We start from the raw sequence: 27,821 nt of genomic DNA, 5'->3' as shown, positions 1-27,821 counted from the left end.
TTTTGACAAAATTTTCTATAGTAATAAAATTTTGATAACATTTTCTATAGCAATAAAATTTTTATAAAATTTTCTTTAGAACAAAAATTTGGAAAAATTTTTCATAAAAACAAAATTTTGACAAAATTTTCTATAAAAATAAAATTTTGACAAAATTTTCGACAGAAAAAAATTTTGACCAAATTTTCAAAAGAAATAACATTTTGGCAATATTTTCTATAGAAATAAAATTTTGACAAAATTTTTTTATAGTACTACAATTTTGACAAAATTTTCTATAATAATAAAATTTTGATAACATTTTCTATAGCGGTAAAATTTTGATAACATTTTCTATAGCAATAAAATTTTCATAAAATTTTCTTTAGAACAAAATTTTGGCAATATTTTCTATAGAAATAAAATTTTGACAAAATTTTCGATAGAAATAAAATTTTGATAAAATTTTCTACAAAAATAAAACATTGACAAAATTTTATATAGTAATAAATTTTTCTAAAGCAACAAAATTTAAAAAAAAATTCTAAAGAAATAAAATTGTGAAAAAAAATTTCTAAAGAAATACAATTTTGACAAAATTTTTCATAGTAATAAAATTTTGATAACATTTTCTATAGCAATACAATTTTTATAAAATTTTCTTTAGAACAAAAATTTGGCAAAATTTTTCATAGAAATAAAATGTTGACAAAATTTTCTATAGAAAAAGAATGTTGACCAAATTTTCGAAAGAAATAAAATTTTGGCAATATTTTCTATAGTAATAAAATGTAGACACAATTTTCTATAGAAATAAAATTTTGACAAAACTTTCTATAGTAACACAGTTTTGAGAAAATTTTCTAAAGAAATACAATTTTGGAAACATATTCTATAGAAATAAAATTTTTACAAAATTTTCTTTAGAAGTTTGAAAAAATGTTTATAGAAATAAAATTTAACAAAAGTTTAGAGCAGAAATAAAATTTTAACAAAATTTTCTATAGAAATAAAATGTTGACCAAATTTTCGATAGAAATAAAAGTTTGACAAAATTTTCTATAGAAATAAAATTGTGACAAAATTTTCTATAGAATTTTATTTCTAACAAACAAAACAAAACAAAATTTTTTATAGTAATACAATTTTCTATAGTAATAAAATGTTGATAACATTATGTATAGCAATATAATTTTTATAAAATTTTCTTTAGAACAAAAATTTGGCAAAATTTTTCATACAAATAAAACTTTGACAAAATTTTCTGTAGAAATAGCATTTTTACAAAATTTTCTACAAAAAAAATTTGGCCTAATTTTCGAAAGAAATAACATTTTGACAATATTTTCTGTAGAAATAAAATTTTGACAAAATTTTCTATAGAAATGAAATTTTGATAAAATTTTCTACAAAAATAAAACATTGACAAAATTTTATATAGTAATAAAATTTTGACAAAATTTTCTAAAGTAATAACATTTTGATAACATTTTCTAAAGCAATAAAATTTTTGTAAAATTTTCTTTAGAAAAAAAATTTGGCAAAAATTTTCATAGAAATAAAATTTTGACAAAATTTTCTTTGGAAATAAAATTTGGCAAAATTTTTCATAGAAATAAAATTTTGACAAAATTTTCTTTGGAAATAAAATTTGGCAAAATATTTCATAGAAATAAAATTTTGACAAAATTTTCTATACAAGTAAAATTTTGACAAAATTTTCTATAGAAATAAAATTTTGATAAAATTTTATACAAAAATAAAACATTGACAAAATTTTATATAGTAATAAAATTTTGACAAAATTTTCTAAAGTAATAAAGTTTTGAAAAAATTTTCTAAAGAAATAAAATTTTGACAAAAAATTTCTATAGAAATAAAATTTTGACAAAATTTTCTATAGAAATGAAATTTTGACAATATTTTCTGTAGAAATAAAATTTTGACAAAATTTTCTACAGACATAAATATTTGACCAAATTTTCGATAGAAATAAAATTTTGCCAAAATTTTCTATAGAAATAAAATTTTTATAAAATTTTCTACAAAAATAAAACATTGACAAAATTTTATATAGTAATACAATTTTGACAAAATTTTTTATACAAATAAAATTATAAAAACAAAATTCCATAGAAATAAAATTTTGATAACATTTGCTATAAAAATAAAATTTTGACAAAATTTTTTATAGAAATAAAATTTTGGCAATATTTTCTATAGAAATAAAATTTTGACACAATTTTTTATAGAAATAAAATTTTGAGAAAATGTTCTATAGAAATAAAAGTGTGACAAAATTTTCTTTAGAAATAACATTTTGAGAAAATTTTCAATAGAAATAACGTTTTGAAAAAAAAAAATTCTATGGAAATTTTCTATAGAAATAAAATTTTCTAACTAAACAAAATTTTGACAAAACTTTCTACAGAAATAAAATGTTGACAACATTTTCTATATAAATAAAATTTTGGACAAAAGTGCCATATTTGATTTAAATCGGTTAAGATTTCGATAAAGCTTCCACATACCAGGTGTAACGGTAGAAAGTGAGTGTAAAGATACAAATGTGGGAAAATTTGTTGTGGACGAGCCCTAGTTATTTTTGCTTGTTTGCTATGACATCTATGAAAGATATATCAAGTCATTGAGAGCACAACATCATCGTATTAAAAATTTCGAATTTTGTACCTGAGAATGATGATTTGCGGAAAACATTATGTTTTTGTTTTCATTTGAAGAAATGTGCAGCAGAGTAGAATCGAGTGCTTGTCGAGGCATGTGGTTATCATGCTATATCGGAAGCAATATGCAAAAATGGTTTTAACGGTTCAGAAATAATGATTCTGATGTGAGAAATGAAGAACTTGGAAGACCACTAAAAAAGGTTGATGACGCCGAATTGGATGGATATGACACTTTGAGTCAATGGGAAAGACCCAAAACTGTGGAAAATATGGGCCATATGGTATTTTATACAGGGAATAGATTATAATTTTTATATATGGTGTGACGAATTTGGTCCAAATAAGTTCAGATTTAGATAAAGTCCTCATATATGTGGTTTTCCGGTTTAGGCAAATAGGGCCAGAATATCCATATTTTACACACAATTCAGATAGTTACAGTTATGTCCTACACACGTAATGACAGACTTTCCGTAGAATGGCTAAGTTAAGATAAGGCTCCGATCAAATATTGTCCCAAAACATACAAATGACCACCTAGATAGCTAGCCTATATCCTTGTAAATACGCCACTGCTAATTAGTAAAATTAAAAAAAAAACAAGTATGTACGGCCGTAAGTTCGGCCAGGCCGAAGCTTATGTACCCTCCATCATGGATTGCGTAGAGACTTCTTCTAAACACTGCCATCCACAATCGAATTATTTGAGTTGCGGTAACGCTTGCCGATGGCAAGGTAATTTAAAACCTCCTAACATCGTCTTCTAAATTGTATGTAAGTCCATACGTGGTATATATTAAATAAAAAAAAAGATCGATCCAATACGTATATAATTCATTTTGACAAAGTAGACATAAAATTTTGACAAAATTTTCTACAGAAATAAAATTTTAACAAAATTTTCTATAGAAATAAAATTTTCACAAAATTTTCTATAGAAATAAAAATTTTCACAAAATTTTCTATAGAAAGAAAATTTTGACAAAAATGTCTACAGAAATAAAATTTTAACAAAATTTTCTATAGAAATAAACTTTTGACAAATTTTTCTATAAAAATAAAATCTTGGTAGATTATTTTTGGCTCGAGTGGCAACCATAATTATGAACCGAATAAAATTTAAACAAAATTTTCTATAGAAATAAAATTTTGACAATGATGAAAATTTTATTATGAACCGAATAAAATTTTAACAAAATTTTCTCTAGAAATAAAATTTTGACAAATTTTTCTATAGAAATAAAATTTTGGTAGATTATTTTTGGCTCAGTGGCAAACATGATTATGAACCGATATGGACCAATTTTTGTGTGATTGGACCAATTTTGGTATGTTTGTTAGCGACCATATACTAACACCACGTTCCTAATTTGAACCGGATCGGATGAATTGTGCTCCTCCAAGAGGCTCCGGAGGTCAAATCTGGAGAACGTTTTATATGGGGGCTATATATAATTATGGACCGATATGGACCAATTTTTGCACGGTTGCTAGAGACCATATACCAAGACCCTGTACCAAATTTCAGCCGGATCGGATGAAATTTGCTTCTCTTAGAGGCTCCGCAACCCAAATCTGGGGATCGGTTTATATGTGCGCTATATATAATTATGGACCGATGTGGACCAATTTTTTCACGGATGCTAGAGACCATATACCAATACTATGTACCAAATTTCAGCCGGATCGGATGCAATTTGCTTCTCTTTGAGGCTTCGCAAGCCAAATGTGGAGATCGGTTTATATAGGGGCTATATATAATTATGGACCGATGTGGACCACTTTTTGCATGATTGTTAGAGACCATATACCAACACCATATACCAACTTTCAGCCGGATCGGATGACATATGCTTCTCTTAGAGGCTCCACAAGCCAAATCTGGGGATCGGTTTATATGGGGGCTATATATAATTAAGGACCGATATGGACCAATTTTTGCATGGTTGTTAGAGACCATATACCAACACCATGTAGCAAATTTCAGCCGGATCGGATGAAATATGCTTCTCTTAGAGGCTCCACAAGCCAAATCTGGGGATCGGTTTATATGGGGGCTATATATAATTATGGACCGATGTGGACCAATTTTTGCATGGTTGTTAGAGACCATATACCAACATCATGTACTAAATTTCAGCCAGATCGGATGAAATTTGCTTCTCTTTGAGGCTCCGCAAGCCAAATCTGGGGATCGGTTTATATGGGGGCTATATATAATTATGGACCGATGTGGACCAATTTTTGCATGATTGTTAGAGACCATATACCAATACCACGTACCAAATTAGAGGCTCCACAAGCCAAATCTGAGGGTCCCTTTATATGGGGGCTATACGTAAAAGTGGACCGATATGGCCCATTTTCAATACCATCCGACCTACATCGATAACAACTACTTGTGCCAAGTTTCAAGTCGATAGCTTGTTTCGTTCGGAAGTTAGCGTGATTTCAACAGACGGACGGACGGACGGACGGACGGACGGACATGCTTAGATCGACTCAGAATTTCACCACGACCCAGAATATATATACTTTATGGGGTCTTAGAGCAATATTTCGATGTGTTACAAACGGAATGACAAAGTTAATATACCCCCATCCTATGATGGAGGGTATAAAAAACAAGTATATACGGCCGTAAGTTCGGCCAGGCCGAAGCTTATGTACCCACCACCATGGATTGTGTAGAAACTTCTACTGAAGACTGTCATCCACAATCGAATTACTTGGGTTGCGGTAACTTTTACCGATAACAAGGTATCTTAAAACTTCCTAATACCGTAATATACACCACGTAGTCCATACGTGGTACATATTAAACTTAAAATGGCCGATTAAAAACGTATATAATTAAGTTTGACAAAATTTTCTATAGAAATAAAATTTTGACAACATTTTCTATAGAAAAAAAAAAATTTTACAAAATTTTCAAAAGATTTAAAATTTTGACAACATTCTCTATAGAATTAAAATTTTGACAAAATTTTCTCTAGAAATAAAATTTTGCCAAAATTTTCTATAGAAATAAAATTTGACAAAATTTTCTATAGGAATAACATTTCGACAAAATTTTCTATAGAAATAAAATTTTGACAAAATTTTCTATATAAATAAAATTTTCCTACATTATTTTTGCTCGAGTGGCAAGCATGAACCGATATGGACCAATTTTTGTGTGATTGGGGATCGGCTATATATAACTATAGACCGATATGGATCAATTTTGGCATGGTTATTAGCAGCCATATATTAACACCACGTTGCAAATTTCAACCGGATCGGATGAATTTTGCTCGTCCAAGTGGCTCCGGAGTTCAAATCTGGGAATCGGTTTATATAGGGGCTATATATAATTATGGACTGATATGGACCAATTTTTTAATGGCTTTTAGAGACTATATACTAATACCATGTACCAAATTTCAGCCGGATCGGATGAAATTTGCTCCTCTAAGAGGCTCCGGAGTTCAAATCTGGGAATCAGTTTATATGGGGGCCACTTTTGCATGGTTATTAGAGACCATATACTAATACCATGTACCAAATTTCAGCCCTATCGGATGAAATTTGCTTCTCTATTAGCCTCCACAAGCCAAATCTGGGGATCGGTTTATATGGGGGCTATATATAATTAAGGACCGAAGTGGACCAATTTTTGCATGGTTGTTAGAGACCATATACTAACACGATGTACCAAATTTCAGCCGGATCGGATGAAATTTGCTTCTCTTAGAGCAATCGCAAGCCAAATTTGGGGACCGTTTATATGGGGGCTATACGTAAAAGTGGACCGATATGGACCAATTTTTGCATGGTTGTTACACGCAAAAAAATAATTCTTTCCTCCCAAACGAAATTTTAGACAAACAAAGTTCGTTTCTCATTTGCTTTTCGTTGTAAGGAAGTGTATTTGGAAGAAAAGTATATACTTTTTGTGATAAACGTTTATTCTTTTCCAGGATGTAAAAACAATTTCATAAAGACAAACTCAAAAAAAACATTGTTTTCTTGCTAATTGCATTTTCCTCACATCTTTCTCACGTCCACGAGGTTTTTTAGTTCTTAACACCTTTTTCTTGTAATGCCAACAATGTAGAAGAAATTATACGATTTTATAAATTTTGAAATTTTTTTTACCTTTCGCCTGGACGAAGAATCGAACCGCGGACCATGTACTTTGTAAGCCAACACACTACCCACTGAGCTATGTACCTGTTATGGTCATCAATAGATAAATATCTATATAAGTTATATTTATATAGCATAGCTTGGGGCGCCCACGAACCGAATAAACAAAGTTTATTTAACAGTTTAAACAATTAGTTTGGCACCGTGGAGCAGTGGTTGCTACGTCCGACTTGCATGCCAAGGGTCGTGGGTTCGATCCCTGCTTCGACCAAAGTTTGTTTTTGTTTTTTTTTTTACATATATTCCAGATATGTTCGGAAGATTCCGAAAAAATGTTCAACATTACATTGTACTATATTAAATTTTGAACTGTAAAATGTGTCTTATTAAATACCTAAAGTCAGAAAAGAACAGTGTTTGATATAAACGAAATAGACTGTGTTGTTGTTTCAAAAATAACTTTTTTTATTGAAAAATTAAAAATTTTGTAACAAACGAATTTTTTTGGTGATAAAAGTTTAAAATTTTCGAAGCAATTCAAAAAACTCTAACAAAAGAAAAACGTTTTCGGTACACGTTTTCCAAACGTTTTTTTTCTTTGCGTGTAGTTATTTTTGCTTGTTTTCTATGACATCTATGAAAAATATATCAAGTTATTGAGAGGACAACATCATCGTATTAAAAATTTCGAATTTTGTACCTGAGAATGATGATTTGCGGAAAACATTATGTTTTTGTTTTCATTTGAAGAAAAGTGCTGCAGAGTAGCATCGAATGCTTGTCGAGGCATGTGGTTATCATGCTATATTAGAAGCAATATGCAAAAAATGGTTTTAACGGTTCAGAAATAATGATTTTGATGTGAGAAATGAAGAACTTGGAAGACCACCAAAAAAGGTTGATGACGCCGAATTGGATGGATATGACACTTTGAGTCAAAAGCAAATGACAGAAATGTTAAATAATGTACAGAAAACAATTTAAAACGTATGGGAAAGACCCAAAACTGTGGAAAATATGGGCCACATGGTATTTTATACAGGGAATAGATTATAATTTTTATATATGGTGTGACTAATTTGGTCCAAATAGGTTCAGATTTAGATAAAGTCCCCATATATGTGTTTTTCTGATTTAGGCAAATAGGGCCAGAATACAGATATTTATAGTTATATCCTAAGCACTTAATGAATGACAGACTTTCCATAGAATGGTTAAGTTTAGATAAGGCTCCTATCAAATATGGTCCCAAAACTTACAAACGACTACATAGAAAGCTAGCCCATATCCTTGTAAATACGCCACTGCTAATTAGTAAAATTAAAAAAATCATAAATCATAAAATCATAAAGTTTCCATATTTTTTACTAACTGATTTAAATTTAAAGTCTGTGCATATTGTAGAAATATTTGTTTATGGGAATATAAACCCTTATATAGCTCCCTATTAATATGATGGATTTGAGATGGTGCCAAAAAAGTTGCTCTACAATGTAATGGAGTGTATAATATAGTCTATAATTCTTTTCTTAATGTAGGTTTTAATTAATTTGCATATTAAATTTTGTATTCGGAGAAAATATTTGTTGCCGCAATAATATTGTTTGATCCACATCTATGGATCAAAAATATTTTCAGATAGTCAATGTGTAGTTCTAGATTCCATCAGCTTACACACATTTTGATTTTAGTTGAAGCACAACAACAAATCTCACAATGAACTTGATAAACATTAACTTGTAAATTACATTGAAATTTATTTTTTCGCTAGATTATTTAATTGTAAATTGTAATCTTAATGTACCTAAATGAATTTTCGATATGCTATAATGTTAATGTCATTCTGATAACGCATACACCTCACACCCCATGGAGTGCGTTATGGTATTGAATTTGGTATGCGATTACAATGCAAGTCATCAATCATGTATTGAACTTTGTATTAAAAGATGTTCTCAAGATTAAAATTTTTGCGTATAAATACAGGTCTTCTAAGAGTTTGTGATTCATAGCTGATTCGCATTTCATTAATAACACACTGTGGTTTTCGCAAGTATTTTACAAAGCCTAAAATATTTAAATAATGTCTAAATTTATGGTAAGTTGTGAAATTAAAAAACTATTATAATAAAGCTTTTTCACAAATATGCAAACCATTGATAATTTCAGTTGATATTTGTCGCTTTGATTGGCTTTACAATGGCCTATCCTGGTGGATATGGCAGCGGCGGTGGTGGTGGTCATGGCGGAAGTCACGGCAGTAATGGTCCAGTTGGTGGTTTTGGTGGTGGCCATCAAGGCGGAGGCGGTTATGGTGGTTCACAAAATTCGGGCTATGGTGGAGGCCATAACGGCGGACAACAAGAAGGTTTTGGTGGAGGCTATGGAAGTGGTCATCATGGCAGTGGAGGTGGAGTAGGAAGCGGTTTCGGAGGCTCCCATCCCGGTGGATTCAGTGGACCCCAAGGTGGTGGTCAAGGTGGAGTTGGCGGTTTTGGAGGTTCACATCCTGGAGGCTTTTCTGGGCCTCAAAGTGGTCATGGATATGGTGGAGGTTTTGGTGGCCCCCAAAGTGGTCACAATCATGGAGGAAGTTTCGGAGGATCCCAAAGTGGTCATAGCGGACATGGTGGCCATAGCCATGGTGGTGGCCACAGTCATGGTAGTGGTTATGGTGTTGATCAAGGTGGTTATCAAAAACATGGATATTAATAGAACAACAACAACAATTACGCGAAATAAATGTTGCGATAATTGAAATTTTCATTATGTTTTGAATGTTTATTTACCGAATAATAGCAGTGAAAAATAAAATGTTGACAAAATTTTGACAAATTTTCTATAGAAAGAAAATTTTGACAAAAATTTCTACAGAAATAAAAAAATTTTGACAAAATTATTTGTAGAAATAAAATTTTGACAAAATTTTCTATAGATATAAAATTTATAGAAAAATTTTCTACAGAAACTTCTATAGAAATTAAATTTTGAAAAAATGTTCTATAGAATAAAATAGAAATAAAATTTTGACACAATTTTCTATAGAAATAAAATTTTTACAAAATTTTCTATAGAAGTAAAATTTTAAGAAAATTTTCTATAGAAAAAAGTTTTAAAAAAATTTTCTATAGAAATAAAATTTTAACAAAATTTTCTATAGAAATAAAATGTTGACAAAATATTCTATAGAAATAAAATTTTGGCAAAATTTTCTATAGAAAAAAAAAACAATTTACAAAATTTTCTGACGACATATAATGTTGACAAATTTTCCTTAGGAATAAAAGTTTGACAAAATTTTCTCTAGAAATAACATTTTGACACAATTTTCTAAAGCAATAAAATTTTGACAAAATTTTTCTATAGAAATAAAATTTTGACAAAATATTCTATAGAAATAAAATTTTGACAAATTTTCCTTAGGAATAAAATTTTGACAAAATTTTCTATAGCAATAAAATTTTGACAAAATTTTTCTATAGAAATAAAATTTTGACAACATTTTCTATAGATATAAAGACATTAAATTTTGAAAAAATGTTCTATAAAATAAAATAGAAATAAAATTTTCAGAAAATTTTTCATAGAAATAACATTTTGACACAATTTTCTATAGAAATAAAATTTTGGCAAAATTTTCTATAGAAAAAAAAATTTTTACAAAATTTTCTAACGACATATAATGTTGACAAATTTTCCTTAGGAATAAAAGTTTGACAAAATTTTCTCTAGAAATACAATTTTGACACAATTTTCTATAGCAATAAAATTTTGACAAAATTTTTCTATAGAAACAAAATTTTGACAACATTTTCTATAGATATAAAATTTTTAGAAAAATTTTCGTAAGAAATTTCTATAGAAATTAAATTTTAAAAAATGTTCTATAGAATAAAATAAAAAGAAAATTTTGAGAAAATTTTCTATAGAAATATTTTTTTTTTTTTAATTTTCTATAGAAATAAAATTTTAAGAAAATTTTCTGTAGAAAAAAGTTTTAAAAAAATTTTCTATAGATATAAAATTTTAACAAAATTTTCTATAGAAATAAAATGTTGACAAAATATTCTACAGAAATAAAATTTTTACAAAATTTTCTATAGGAGTAAAATTTTAAGAAAATTTTCTATAGAAATAAAATTTTAAGGAAATTTTCTATAGAAAAAAGTTTTAAAAAAATTTTCTATAGAAATACAGTTGTAATAAAATTTTCTATGGAAATAAAATTTTGACAAAATTTTCTATAGAAATAAAATTTTGACAAAATTTTTCTATAAAAAAAAATTTTTGACAAAATATTCTATAGAAATAAAACTTTGACAACATTTCCTATAGAAATAAAATTTTGGCATAATTTTCTATAGAAAAAAAAATTGACAACATTTTCTAACGAAATATAATGTTGACAAATTTCCCTTAGGAATAAAATTTTGACAAAATTTTCTCTAGAAATAAAATTTTGACACAATTTTGTATAGAAATAAAATTTTGCCACAATTTTTCTATAGAAATAAAATGTTTACAAAATATTCAATAGAAATAAAATTTTGACAACATTTTCTATAGAAATAAAATTTTGACAACATTTTCTATAGATATAAAATTTTTAGAAAAATTTTCTTCATAAATTTCTATAAAATTTAAATTTTGAAAAAAATTTTCTATAGAATAAAATAAAAATAAAATTTTGAGAAAATTTTCTATAGAAATAACATTTGGACACAATTTTCTATAGAAATAAAATTTTTTCAAAATTTTCTATAGAAAAAATTAAAAAAAAAATTCTAAAGAAATAAAATTTTAACACAATTTGCTATAGAAATTAAATGTTGCCAAAATATTCTATAGAAATAAAATTTTGGCAAAATTTCCTATAGAAAAAAAATTTACAAAATTTTCTAACGACATATAACGTTGACAAATTTTCCTTAGGAATAAAAGTTTGACAAAATTTTCTCTAGAAATAACATTTGACACAATTTTCTATAGCAATAAAATTTTGACAAAATTTTTCTATAGAAATAAAATTTTGACAAAATATTCTAAGATATAAAATTTTGACAATATTTTCTATAGAAATAAAATTGTGACAAAATTTTCTCTAGATATAAAATTTTTAGAAAAATTTTCTACAGAAATTTCTATAGAAATTAAATTTTGAAAAAATGTTCTATAGAATAAAATAGAAATAAAATTTTGAGAAAGTTTTATATAGAAATAAAATTTTGACACAATTTTCTGTAGAAATAAAATTTTGTAAAAATTTTCTATAGAAATAAAATTTTAAGAAAATTTTCTACAGAAAAAAGTTTTAAAAAAATATTCTGTAGAAATAAAATTTTAACAAAATTTTCTATAGAAATAAAATTTTGACACAATTTTCTATAGAAATAAAATTTTGACAAAATATTCTATAGAAATAAAATGTTGGTAAAAATTTCTATAGAAATAAAATGTTGACAAAATTGTCTATAGATATAAAATTTTTAGAAAAATTTTCTACAGAAATTTCTATAGAAATTAAATTTTGAAAAAATGTTCTATAGAATAAAATAGAAATAAAATTTTGAGAAAGTTTTATATAGAAATAAAATTTTGACAACATTTTCTATAGAAATAAAATTTTGACAAAATTTTCTATAGAAATAAAATGTTGGTAAAAATTTCTATAGAAATAAAATGTTGACAAAATTGTCTATAGATATAAAATTTTGAGAAAATTTTCTATAGAAATAAAATTTTGGAAAAATTTTCAATACAAATAAAATTTTGACAAAATTAAATTAAAATTAAATTAAAATAAAATTTTGACAAAATTTGCTATAGAAATAAAATTTTAACAAGTTTTTATGTTTTTTTTTTTTTTTTTTTTTTTGGTAAAATTTTCTTAAAGTTTTGGTGGATTATTTTTAGCACGAGTGGCAACCGTGACTGTAATGCTTTAAAAATTTATTCCGGATGGGAAATTTTGACAAAATTTTCTATAGAAATAAAATGTTGGCAAAATTTTCTATAGAAATAAAATTTTGACAAAATTGTCTATAAATATAAAATTTTTGCTATAGAAATAAAATTTTAACAATTTTTTTTTTTATTTGATTGAATTTTCTTAAAGTTTTGGTAGATTATTTTTAGCACGAGTGGCAACCGTGACTGTAATGCTTTAAAAATTTATTCCGGATGGGAAAATTTTGCCTTAAGGTGTGTACTATGTTCGGTTTTCGAGTTGAAAATCACTTTATTTTCGCGATTACTTTTCCTGAAATAATCAAAATTATAAATGAAAACAGACATATTTCTGTACAGTCTAGCCGCAATCTAGAGGAACAAGAAATTGCACATCAATTTAGTTAATTTATCTGCTTTATATTGAACTGTTTTAATAAAGTAACCGCGAAAATTTCAACGCGAAAAGCGAACATAGTACTTACCTTTACATGAAAATGCTGGACATTGTTCTAGGAATATATTTAATATGAACAACAGTATTAAGAACTTCGGATATTAAAGATTTTTCTCCGAATTGTTTATACTTTTCACAATTATAGGTGGCCAGATTTATGAAATTTTTAAGCCGCCATCAAGGCCAATGGTGGTCAATAAATGCATGACTACAGCATTGGTCTTCCATAAAACAATTAATCGGCTCAACTAAGTATGGATTTGTAAAACTACTTATGGTCGAGTAAAAAACGCAGAACACATCATCAAATAACCTTCACAACAAAATACCTGGAAAACAGCAAAAGAGTGTTTGATTCAATTTGAACAGCATCAAATTAGAGGTGTGGACGTGAATAATATTTTACTCACGCTCACGCACACTCACGACGGAAAAATCTTACTCACGCACGATATTGTTTGGTTGGTCTCACGCTCACGCACACTCACGAAAAGAAAACTTGTACTCACGCACACTCACGCTCGAAAATGTCGTGACTCACGAATAATATCGTGACTCACGAAAAATATCGTGACTCACGAAATATGTCGTGACTCACGGATAATTTTATGAGTAATTTACCTGAGGGGCGTGGCTGAAATCATGAGCACGATTAAAATCGAGAGCTTTATTAAACTCTTAACATCCTAGGTGTCACTAAAATTGCTAGTGAATTTAACTTTTAAGCGTTTCATGTTGGAGAGCGGGATTATTTTAGTGAGCGTAATTCGTTACTCACGCACAATCACGATGATATTGTTTTCGTGACTCACGCTCACGCACGACATTTTTTTTTTGTTAATCATGCTCACGCACACTCACGCTGTTGACATGAGCGTGACTCACGACAATTTCGTGTCACGTGCACAACTCTACATCAAATTACCGTTAAATGAAAAACTGTGCATATGGAGTAACAAACATGATGGTAATGTTCATTAGCATTAAGAACAAGGTATTTAATGGATGGTTAAATGGATGGATGAATGCAGGAATCAAATGAGAGGAAAAGCTAATTATGTACTATTAATTGAACAACCACAACAATTATCCAACTTCCTCAATGAGTAAAGACGAACAGCTTCCCCCTTTTAAATTCTTATGCAAATAAAAGTAGTCCAATATTTCCAGAATGCAATGAGACAGAATGACGTACCTGTTGCGGAATTTTGTGAAAGTGAATAATTATATAATTAGACTAACAATAATTTGAAATAATATTTTTGTGTATCACCTACACTGAAAAAATATTAACCTAATATAAAAGCTAATGCAACCTTAATTTCAGATACACAATAGAACAAATTTCAATAAAATAAAGATATTTTAATTTAAAAAAGTAAATACGGCCGAAAATTCGGCCAGTACCCTCCACCACAGATTGCGTAAAAAGTTCTGCTAAAGACTGTCATCCACAATCGAATGGTTGTTAGATGACATATACCTACCCTACGTCGTAAATTTCAACGGGATCGGCTCTTCCAGGCAACCCTCGTACATGAGTTACTATCTCTGCTCTAACCAGTTTTAACATTTACGTTTTTGATTTAATTTGCAATTTGATTAACCTTCTGACAAAACTTTACTTCGAGGCATACAAAATTGTATTTTGATTAGTTTTCTTTCCAAAAAAAGTAATGATGGTAAAATTTACTTTACTACTAATCAAACTTTTAGTGCAAAGTTCATTCATCTATGGGAATAGTTTTGCATTCTCTTCAAAACTTTCAAAAAATAACACATGAATGTGATGATGAGGTATTGCCTAAGAGCATATAATGTATGGTAAAAAGTTTTATATTTTGCAGGTGCATTAACGAAATATTGTACACTAGAGGGTGTCGATGATTTTGCAAATCTAATAATTTTGCTAGAGCATTTCGTTAAAACTTCAATAGAAGTGTTGGGTTGCTCCCTACTGTAGCGTGAAAAGTTTAGTCTGTAGCGTAAAATAATTTAAAAATATGTGTGGCGAGAGAAGCTATATACTATTGAATGAAGTTATTTAAAATTTAGCTTTAATTAATAAAAATAACAGCAAAAATTAACCAGAAGAACGTTCAAAACAATATGGTGTGACCCAAACAAGAAAAATACTACTCTTAAAAACAGTGAACCCACCAGGAAGGACATTTTTGGTTAATTTTAGAACAACAAGTAAGGAAAGTCCAAATCGACATGTATTGTAAGAATGTTAATTCTAGTCCATGTGCAAAATTTCACGCAAATTAGAGAGAAACTATGGCATCTGGGTTCATATGAGTTCAAATTGGGCGAAAGGTATATAAGGGAGCTATATCTTAATCTGAACCAAATTCGGCACTCGTATTGAGAATGTTAATTCTACTCCATTTGCACAATTTTCGGTAAATCGACGTAATATTGTGGCCTCTGTGCTCAAATAAGTCCATATCGGGCGAAAGGCATATATGGGAGCTATATGTAATTCTGATCCTATTTCTTCCGAAATTCTGACCCAAAAAACATACGAGTACTTGTGTCAAATTTGATGGTGATTAGACTGAAACTGCGACCTAAATTTCATCACAAAAATATGTTCACAGACAGACGGACATGCCACGATCGACTCAGGGGGACGGTTGTACTCATGATAAAAATAATCTACCATAATTTAAAGAAAATTTTACCACCAATCTACCAATTGTCTCTTTTTTTAAGTTTTTGGTAAATTTTTTGTGGTTAGTAAGACAACATTTTTTTTTTCTTCGAATGAATGAATGATTAGTCCTGTCTTGCGACAATTTTTTGGGTATGGAATAACAATAAAATCAAATTATTTAAATGTATTGAATTTATAGAATATTCTCTAAAAATTTTATTTCTATAGAAAATTTTGTTAAAATTTCATTTCTATAGAAAATTTTGTCAAAATTTTATTTCTATAGAAAATTTTGTCAAAATTTTATTTCTATCGGAAATTTTCTCAAAATGTTATTTTGGTCCAAATGCTATTTCTGTAGAAAACTGTGTAAACATTTTATTTCTATAGAAAATTTTGATTTTTTTTTTATATAGAAATTTTTTTCAAAATTTTATTTTGATAGAAAATTTTGTCAAAATTTTATTTCTATAGACAATTTTGTAAGAATATTATTTCTATAGAAAATTTTGTCAAAATTTTATTTCTATAAAAAAATTTTGTCAAAATTGTATTTCTACAGAAAATTTTGTCAAAATTTTATTTCTATAGAAAATTTTGTCAACATTTTATTTTTTATGGAAAATTTTGTCAAAATTTTATTTCTATAGAAAATTTTGTCAAAATTTTATTTCTATAGAATATTTTATCAAGTACTTATTTCTATAGAAAATTGTGTCAACATTTTATTTCTATAGAAAATTTTGTCAAATTTTTTTTAATATATAGAAAACTTTATCAAAATTTTATTTATATAGAAAATTTTGTCAAACTTTTATTTATATAGAAAACTTTGTCAAAATTTTATTTATATAGAACATTTGTCAACATTTTATTTCCTTAGAAATTTTTATTTCTATAGATAATTTTGTCAAAAATTTATTTCTGTAGAAAAGTGTGTCAACATTTTACTTCTATAGAAAAATTTGTCAAAACGTTATTTCTATAGAAAATTTTGTCAAAATTTTATTTATATAGAAAATTTTGTCAAAATTTTATTTACATAGAAAATTTTTTCAAAATTTTATTTGTATAGAAAATTTTGTCAAAATTTTATTTATGTAAACAATTTTGTAAAAATTGTATTTCTATGGAAAAATTTTGTTAAAATTTTATTTATATAGAAAATTTTGCCAAAATTTTATTTCTTTAGAAAATTTTGTCAAAATTTTATTTCTATAGAAAATGTTGTCAAAATTTTATTTCTATAGAAAATTTTGTCAAAATTTTATTTCTGTAGAAAATTGTGTCAAAATTTTATTTCTACAGAAAATTCGTCAAAATGTTATTTCTATAGAAAATTATGTCAACATTTTATTTCTATAGAATTTTTTGTGAAATATTTATTTCTATAGAAATCTTTGTCAAAATTTTATTTCCATAGAAAATTTTGTCTAAATTTTATTTAAAATAAGTAATACAAATTTATTGGACAAAAATATTTTTTTTTTCACTTGGTAAAGAAACTTACGTAGTTTGAAGGAAAAATTGAGTTCAATAGACCACTGCTTGCAAAATGACTCAAATTTTCCTATACTTCTAATATAGAGCAGCCAGCAAAATTTAAGGATTTGAGATAGAATCGAAAATGTAGATCGACAAAATGGTTCATTGTATGTTATAGTTGGTCCCGCCTTTTGGCTTTCCTTGCTTGTTTTATCTTAATTTCTTTGAAAACAAACGTTGAAATTTACAGTGCAGGGTAGTAGCCCGGTGTTTTAACTATAGTACATTTTCTTTGCATACTTTTAGGCTGTACTACACAAAACACCAGAGGTGAAAAATGATCACAATTTTGGTACAAATATTCGCCGGAAATTATTACATATGGTTATTGGATCACTAATACGATGAAAAGCTCTCGCATTGGAAGAAACCAAAATCCAAGAATTATGTTTCGAAAGCTTTTGCATTTACCACATTCTACAAATCTGCCATCCAATGAAAATGTCCTGATCTTCGATTTCAAGAGAATGCTCGCTGGGAAAAAATTTCGCTGAAGGAAGAGATGATCGGATAAACTGATGTAACTTTATTAAAAGTTTTATAATCCACAGACTATTTCTAGTTATTTAAAAAATTCAATTATTAAATAAATAAATATTTGTTAAACAGTTTATGTTCCTTATATATGTGAAATGTTGCAAAAGAAATATCAATACTTTCCATCCACTTAATGGTAATTTTCCATTTAATTAAGCAAACTGTACCATAACGACCAATTCATGATCTGACTGCATATACAGCCAAATCAACAGAAAGAAGAGATAGTTGTTTAAAGAAATTAATCGAAATGAAATGAATATAAATTTCAAAAAATCTTAAACAATTACGAATAATGAAATGGCAATTGCATTGACAATGTTCATGGTCGAAGCCACCAAACCAACGGCATGGATGAAAATCCCTTTCATTTCCATCTCAATTAATAAGCGAGGGCAAATAACCCGTGTTGTGCATTTATTTCAGCAATTTAAAAATCATATCAACTGGTATGAAAATAACCAAAATTTATGTGCAAACAAATAAAGCTTTCGTAATTGAGCAATATGTATAAATGTTTCTGTTTTTCATTTACTTTTGAATTCCACCGAGTGTACACGCATTGGTGGTGTAAATCGACTTAATAACAGCGTTTGCAACAATCGATTTTGGTATAAAGGTGTTTCCAATAAGTAGTGTTATAATAGTATTTAAATAAAAATCTAATGTCACGGAAGTATTGTACGTAAGGAATTACATTGCAAACAACGTTTGCAACTTAAAATAAACTTCGATTTTAAATAAATTTAAATATATTTTTTGAAGTAAATTTCGAGAAAATTTTACCAAAAAACCCAAAACAGAAAAAAATCTAATTTTGTAATATTTTATTTCTAAATTATCATGTACAGATTTTATTTCGATAGAAAATTTGTCAAAATTTTATTTCAATAGAAGTTTTTGTCAAAATTTCATTTTTATATCCTCCACTATTGGATGGGTGGTAAATTAACTTTGTCATTCCGTTTGTAACACATCGAAATATTGCTCTAAGACCCCATAAAGTATATACTCTGGTTCGTGGTGAAATTCTGAGTCGATCTAAACATGTCCATCCGTCCGTCCGTCTGTCTGTTGAAATCACGCTAACTTTCGAACGAAAAAAGTTATCGACTTGAAATTTGGCACAAGTAGTTGTTATTGATGTAGGTCAGATGGTATTGCAAATGGACCATATTGAACCACTTTAACGTATAGACCCCATATAAACCGAACCCCAGATTTGGCTTGCGGAGGCTCTTAGAGGAGCAAAATTCATACGATCCGGTTGAAATTTGGTACGCGGTGTACGTATATAGTCTTTAACAACCATGCAAAAATTGGTCCATATCGGTCCATAATTATATATATCCCCCATATAATTCGGACACCAAATTTGATCTCCAGAGCCTCTTGGAGGATCAAAATTCATCCAATCCGGTTGAAATTTGGTATGTGGCATATGGTCTCTAACAACCATGCAAAAATTGTTCTACATCGGTCCATAATTATATATAGCCCCCATATAAATCGATCCCCAGATTTGACCTGTGTCTCTTGGAGAAGCAAGTATGTGGTCCTTAACAACCATGCCAAAATTGGGCGATATCGGTCCATAATCGTTTATAGCCCATATGTAAACCGATTCCCAGATTTGGTTTTGTAGCCTCTTGAAGTAGCAATTTCATCCGATCTAGATGAGATTTGGCACATTGTGCTAGTATATGGCCGCTAACAACCATGCATAACTAGGTCCATATCGACCTTTCTACTTACCGCGCAAATTTCATACTTCCCTGTATATAGCGGCCAAGAACTGAATTATATACTTATTTAATCTGACTTTTTTGTCTAATATATACCACGTCTGGACAAACTTACAATTTAGAAGACGATGTCAAGAAGAAGTTTCTACGCAATGGTGGAGGGTACATAAAATTCGGCCTGGCCGAACTTACGGCCGTATATACTTGTTATAGAAAATTTTGCCAAAATTTTATTTCCGTAGAAAATTTTGTCAAAATTTTATTTCTATAGAAAATTTTGTCAAAATTTTATTTCTATTCGAAATTCCGTCAAAATTTTATTTCTATAGAAAATTCTGTCAAAATTTTATTTCTATAGAAAATTTTGTCAAATTTTTATTTCTATAGAAAATTTTGTCAAAATTTTATTTCTATAGAAAATTTTGTCAAAATGTTATTTCTATAGAAAATTTTGTCAAAATTCTATTTCTGTAGAAAATTTTGTCAAAATTTTATTTCTATAGACAATTTTGTCAAATTTTTATTTCTATAGAAAATTTTGTCAAAATTTTATTTCTACAGAAAATTTTACAAAAAAACTACCAAAGAGAAAAAATCTAATTTTGTACTATTTTATTTCTAAATTATCATATAAAGATTTTATTTCTATAGAAAAATTTTGTCAAAATTTTATTGCTATAAAAAATTTTGACAAAATTTTATTTCTATAGAAAATTTTGTCAAAATTTTATTTCTATAAAAATTTTGTCAAAATTTTATTTCTATAGAAAATTTTATTTCAATAGAAAATTTTACCAAAAAAGTACCAAACAGGAAAAATCTAATTTTGCAGTATTTTATTTCTAAATTATCATGTAAAGATTTTATTTCTATAGAAAATGTTGTCAAAATTTTATTTCTATAGAAAATATTGTCAAAATTTTATTTCTATAAAAATTTTGTCAAAATTTTATTTCTATAAAAATTTTGTCAAAATTTTATTTCTATAGAAAATTTTATTTCAATAGAAAATTTTACCAAAAAAGTACCAAACAGAAAAAATTTAATTTTACAATATTTTATTTCTAAATTATCATGTAAAGATTTTATTTCTATAGAAAATCTTGTCAAAATTTTATTTCTATAGAAAATTTTGTCAAAATTTTATTTCTATAGAAAATTTTGTCAAAATTTTATTTCTATAAAAATTTTGTCAAAATTTCATTTTTATGGAAAATTTTGTCAAAATTTTATTTCTGTAGAAAATTTTGTCAAAATTTTATTTCTAGAAAAAATTTTATTTCAATAGAAAATTTTACCAAAAAAGGACCAAACAGAAAAAAATTAATTTTGCAATATTTTATTTCTAAATTATCATGTAAGGATTTTATTGCTATAGAAAATGTTGTCAAAACTTTATTTCTATAGAAAATTTTACCTAAAAACTACTAAATTATCATGTAAAGATTTTGTTTCTATAGAAAATTTTGTCAAAATTTTATTTCTATAGAAAATTTTGTCAAAATTTTATTTCTATAGAAAATTTTGTCAAAATTTTATTTCTATAGAAAATTTTGTCAAAATTTTATTTCTATAGAAAATTTTGTCAAAATTTTATTTCTATAGAAAATTTTGTCAAAATTTTATTTATATAGACAATTTTGTCAAAATTTTATTTCTATAGAAAATTTTGTCAAAATTTTATTTCTATAGAAAATTTTGTCAAAATTTTATTTCTATAGAAAATTTTGTCAAAATTTATTTCTATAGAAAATTTTACCTTAAAACTACTAAATTATCATGTGAAGATTTTGTTTCTATAGAAAATTTTGTCAAAATTTTATTTCTATAAAAATTTTGTCAAATTTTATGTTTATGGAAAATTCTATGGAAAATTTTGTCAAAATTTTATTTGTATAGAAAATTTTATTTCAATTTTACCAAAAAGTACCAAACAGAAAAAAATTAATTTTGCAATATTTTATTTATAAATTATCATATAAAGATTTTATTGCTATAGAAAATGTTGTCAAAATTTTATTTCAAGAGAAGATTTTGTCAAAATTTCATTTCTATAGAAAATTTTGTCAACATTTTATTTCTATAGAAAATTTTTTTTCTATAGAAGATTTTGTCAAAATTTTATATTTATAGAAAATTTTGACACAATTGTATGTCTATCGAGTATTTTGTCAAAATTGTATTTTTATAGAAAAATCTTCCAAAATTTTATTTCTGTAGAAAATTTTGTCAAAATTTTATTTCTATAGAAAATTTTGTAAAAATTTTATTTCTATAAAAAATTTTGTAAAAATTTTATTTCTATAGAAAATTTTGTCAAAATTTTATTTCTATAGAAAATGTGGCAAAATTGTATTTTTATAGAAAAATTTGTCAACGTTTTTTTTTCATAGAAAATTTTGTCAAAATGTTATTTCTATGGAAAATTTTGTGAACATGTTATATCCATAGAAAAATTTTTGAAAATATTATATCTAAAAACAAATTTGTCAAATTTTTTTTCTAGAAAATTTTGGGAAAATTTTATTTTTATAAAAAAAATTTTTTTAAATTCTATTTCTATAGAAAATTTTGTCAAAATTTTATTTCTATAGAAAATTATACAGATATTGCCTTTCATTTGATTCAAGACTCAAATTCTGTAGATTTATACAATGGACGATTATTGATCGAAATTAATCATTTGAATCAGTCCACATGAGGGCTGTATTAAAACATTCTAATATGAAAGCTATTTAATTTCATTTACGTGTCCAAAATAAATTACGGGCATAGCAGATGAAAATTTCTATTTCTATTGAGATTGGTCTATAAGGGAGTTATACCGAAGAATATTTTGCATAGCTCATCTTGAATCTCAATATTTTAAATTTGAAAGCGAATCGAATGAAACTTCTGATCCACATCCTCTTAAATGAAATAATTAGATCGACTTATAAGATCTATATAAAAACATGGACCGATATAAAAAAATCGGTGTATTACAAACGGAATGGCAAAGTTACTATACTACCAATTCTATGGTGAAGGGTATAGAAATAGTTGTTTGGTATTAGCAGTAAACAAAGTGATTGCAATAAACCATCGCTATACTCTTGCCGAACAAACTATAGAGGGAAAACGAATGGAAATATAATAGGAATTTGAAAAAAAAAAAACAGAGATAAATGCAAATAAGAATTTTTTTAAATCACATATAATACCAGGCGAATAAACACTATTTTCATTCTCCAATGCAAGCAAACATAGTGACATGATATATTCCATAATGGTGCACAAATAAATAAACATGCGAATAGTTACCACAATGGGATAAATTATTTTGCCATCATGGGTACATTGGCATAAGCTTCCGTATACGTTATTAAGAAGGTACATACATGTGTTTTGTTGCATGCGATGGTGAGTTTAATATGTTTCTACCAATTAATTGATCTTATAGTTTTACATTGAACGCAATGATATAACCACGAACGTAAATCAATGGTGTAACACCTGGATAATTAATATTGTCGAGCTTTGATATTATTTACGAAAAGGAATTATTAAGATTGACATTCCGTTGGTAAAACATCTAATATTTCCGAACATTCTGAGACGATCTTTTGATATCCGTCTGCCTGTTTGTAAAGACCAGAAAGAGCAGCCTAAGACTCAATATTCCCGGCTGTCCGTTTAGGCAAAAAGTCTAACACGAAAGTTATTGGCTGGTAACATAAGGAGAGTTTTAAAAAATGAGCCCGAATTTTAGAGCAAAACCAATTGATTGATGGTGTCGAAATTTTGTCATCGCACTGGCGTTCATTCAGATTGTTGGCGCTGGAAGAGGGCTTTCAGATCCCATACAACGAATGGACAAAAATAGTAGGAGTCATCGTCGAAAAGCGAAACTTGTTCCTGGTCAAAATTGAGACAAATGCGAAGTTTGGTTTTAATTAAAAAAAAATCGTTATTGTTGTTTTTGATCTCAGCTTAAAGCCATGAATTGACTAAACTACAAGTGTAGCTTAACCAATAGAGGAAAAGTATGCTTGTCAAATTTATTTGGGCAAAGCCCTATAGACTGCAAGATGGTTGGATGTACAGCTGTTTCGGAATTACCACATTCCTCATCAGCATCCTCTACTTGCAGCAAAACTATCAACCAATTATCAGAATAAATTCGGGTAATTCACTCAACCCAAAGTGAAATACACTTGAATCTTCCGAAAAAGGGTTTAATAGTCGGCTACTGCCTAAACAAATTTGCAAGCATATCTCTTTTCCTTTGCCAAACTCAAATCATCGATTTGTATTTTGTTGGCTGGGTTTGTTTTTGAGCGTGCTTCCTCTATCTTCATTCGTTTCGTTTGTTATTGTTGGCTTCTCTTCAATCGTTATTGTTTAATCTTTAAACTAAAGATGCCAAATCCTCAAAATAAGTATGAGGCTACTTATGAAGCTTTTTTACCTTTAAGAATTTTTCTGTACTATAAGTAAACTTGACCTTCAAAGACATATGACTTTAATGGAGGGATGCACATTTCAAACATTCGTGACTTAAATTTAAAGAAAACAATTCTTAAAACAAAGATTACTCATTTCTGTTTTGGCTCTACAAAATTAAAATTAGAGTACATATGATTTAATTCAGTTTATTAGAAATATTACCACAGCTCAAAATTCATATTTTAGCAGATACTTGAAAATACAAAATATTTTTTTAATTTCAAAAAAAAAGCTAATATGAAAAACAAGTATATACGGCCGTAAGTTCGGCCAGGCCGAAGCTTATGTACCCTCCACCATGGATTGCGTAGAAACTTATACTGAAGACTGTCATCAACAATTGAATTACTTGGGTTGCGGTAACACTAGCCGATGGCAAGGTATATACAAAAGTTTCTATAGAAATAAAATTTTGCCAAAATAAAATTTTGACAACATTTTCTATAGAAGTAAAATGTGGACAACATTTTCTATAGAAATAAAATTTTAACAAAATTTTCTATAGAAATAAAATTTTGTCAAAATTTTCTATAAGAATAAAATTTTGACAAAAATTTCTATAGAAATACAATTTTGACAAAATTTTCTATAGAAATAAAAATTTGACAAAATTTTTTATAGAAATAAAATTTTGACAAAATTTTTTATAGAAATAAAATTTTGGTATATGACTTTTGGCTCGAGTGGCAAACATGATTATGAACCGATATTTTTGTGTGATTGGAGATCGGCTATATATAACTATACAGCGATATGGACCAAATTTGGCATGGTTATTAGCGGCCACATAACATTACGTTGCAAATTTCAACCGGATCGGATGAATTTTGCTTCTCCAAGAGACTCCGGAGATCAAATCTGGAGAACGGTTTATATGGGGGCTATATATAATTATGGGCCGATATGGACCAATTCGTGTCCATATCGTGTTTGTTAGAGACTACATACTAACACCACGTTCCAAATTTCAACCGGGTCGAATGAATTTTGCTCCTCCAAGAGGCTCCGGAGGACAAATCTGGGGATCGGTTTATATGGGGGCTATATATAAATTATGGACCGATATGGACCAATTTTTGCATGGTTTTTAGAGACCATATATTAACACCACGTACCAAATTTCAACTGGATCGGATGAATTTTGCTCCTCTAAAAGACTCCGGAGTTCAAATCTGGAGATCGGTTTATATGGGGGCTATATATAATTATGAACCGATATGGACCAATTTTTACATGGTTGTTATAGACCATATACTAATACCATGTATGCTTCTCTTAGAGGGTCCGCAAACCAAATCTGGGTATCGGTTTATATGGGGACTATATATAATTATGGACCGATATGGACCAATTTTTGCATAGTTGTTAGAGACCATATGCTTACACCCTGTACCAAATTTCAGCCAGATCGGATGCTACTCTTATAGGCTCCGCAAACCAAATCTGGGGTTCGTTTATATGGGTGCTATACGTAAAAGTGGAACGATATGGCCCATTTGCAATACCGTCCGACCTACATCAATAACAACTACTTGTGCCAAGTTTGAAGTCGATAGCTTATTTCGTTCGAAAGTTAGCGTGATTTCAACAGACGGACGGACGGACATGCTTAGATCGACTCAGAATTTCGATGTGTTACAAACGGAATGACAAAGTTAATATACCCCCCATCCTATGGTGGAGGGTATAATAAAAAAAATACTCAAAATAAGTAATTGCCTATATTTGAAGTTTTTATCCTTAATCCAAAGATTCAAAATCTTAGTTAATTTACAGATTATTTAATTAACAAAAAAAATTAGCTTTCTTTACTTTAAGGAAAATTTGACTTACTCTAAAAGCACTATACCAGGTATACCGGTATGAAGTGAGCGTCAAGATACAAATGTCTCGATGGAGAACATGTGTTTTGTTTTTGCTGTGAAATCTGTGAAAAATATTTAGTATACGTCAAGTCATTGAACATCATATTTTTTCATCGTGTTAAAAATGTCAAATTTTTTACCAGAAAGTGATGATTTGCGGGAAGCATTAAAGTACTTTAACTGAAGAACGCGAATTTCAAAATTTTCAAATATTCCTGTACTTATTAAAAGACAAAAGTTTTTAAAGTTTAGATTATAAACATTTTACATTAAAATTGACAAAATTTTCTTTTTTTAAGTATTTTTTAAGAGAAATTAACTTGAATGTATGGAAAGTGTTTCAATGATTGTCCCATTTCCTTTTTTCCCTTAAAAAATGAAATTTTTGGAGCAAACAAAAAAAAATATGTTTATCAAAAATTTAGTTCCTCAGAAAATAATTTTCGGCCAGTAAAATTTGCTACGTTTAAACGATAGTATGTCAATTTCAAAGACAAATATCCAAAGAAGTACAAAACAAATTTAGAAATTTTTTCAAAAATATTTAAAATATCAATGAAAAAATTTTGTAAAATAAAAAAAATCAAATAATTACAATTTTAGCTAGTAATCAATTATAATAACCTCTCTCTTTATAAATCAATTTTCTGCCAAAATTTGTGTGGCTCCCATTTTTTATTATTTTCTTTCATGTGTCCACTTCAATTGATTAATAAGGAAAATTTTTCGCCAATTGTTACCAAAAAATTCTATGACACGTCTTAACAAATCCGCAATAAAATTAAAATACTTTCACATAACAACAAATAGACCTCAAGGGTTTTAGAATATTAAATAAGTACAAAAAAAGAACTAGGAAAGTTGGAATAAAGTATAAAAACGTTTTCATCATCATGAACAATTGTGGCCTTCTAACAAATTTTTATAGACCCCTAAATGAAAATGTGAAAAAGGGTGATGTCGTAGGTTTCCACAAACCGCATGGAACGTTTTTTGAATTTTGATTTCTTTTTTTTTTTCTTATTGTTTAAATTTTTGTTCGACAATGGATTATGGTAGCTTATGGCTGATGAGAGGGGAGCTTTATATGTAAAGCAGCCACAAAAAAGCTCTGAAATATTTGTTAAAACCACATTTTATTGTAACAATTACTCGTAATGTAGGGGTTTTGTATTGCATATTTTTAGGATTTGCTGCTTGTACTAAAAGACCCGCCTTCAAATATCGTTAAAATCTACAATTGTCCATTTAAATTGGATTTATTTTATTATTTTAGTTTCATATATATATTTTTTGGGGAGGTTCTTTTCTTTTTTTTTGTGGGCGAATTCACTTCAGGACATGTGGGTGATATGTTAAACCATTAAATGCTGCCGCATGACCCTAATCCTTTAAGTGCAATTTTTGAATAAATGAACCATCGTTTGGAGCGCTATAAAATTGGATTGCGGTTACGCTCTGTGCCTTTGGCCACCATGTCGATGAATGGTGGCCATAAATACATTTAATTGAATTCTATGAATACCCAATAATATATTCGGCTATTGATTTTTTTATTTTTAAACCAACACTGATGTTGACCATTTAAAAATATAAATAAATATGGAAATTTGTTTTTGTTTGTTGCTCGAGTGTTGCTCTGTTAAATTGCCAATACAATTTATTTAATATAAAATTATTATAGCCACTCTGTGAAATAGGGTATTATAGGCAAGTGTCTATGAAGGAGAGATGAGAAGGAAATTTTGTGTACTTGGTTGTTGTGCCCAGGTCTATTTCCTG

The 27,821-nt window shown here is 27.7% G+C and overlaps 2 protein-coding genes across 2 annotated transcripts in view; one reads left to right on the top strand and one right to left on the bottom strand.

The window, feature by feature from the left end:
* The window catches only part of LOC142225115 (uncharacterized), a 294,761-nt gene that overhangs the window by 64,489 nt on the left and 202,451 nt on the right, over positions 1-27,821 (bottom strand). The window lies entirely within an intron of this gene.
* LOC142226539 (uncharacterized) lies at positions 8,806-9,557 on the top strand. The gene is made up of 2 exons (XM_075296612.1): positions 8,806-8,895; positions 8,967-9,557. The coding sequence occupies exons 1-2, from the start codon at positions 8,881-8,883 to the stop codon at positions 9,507-9,509; spliced, it is 558 nt and encodes a 185-aa protein (XP_075152727.1). The 5' UTR covers positions 8,806-8,880; the 3' UTR covers positions 9,510-9,557.

The sequence above is a fragment of the Haematobia irritans genome, chromosome 2, assembly GCF_050003625.1.
Source record: "Haematobia irritans isolate KBUSLIRL chromosome 2, ASM5000362v1, whole genome shotgun sequence".
Taxonomy (NCBI): Eukaryota; Metazoa; Arthropoda; class Insecta; order Diptera; family Muscidae; genus Haematobia; species Haematobia irritans.
Note: the sequence above shows the minus strand (reverse complement) of the source record. Positions and strands in the feature narration are given on the sequence as shown.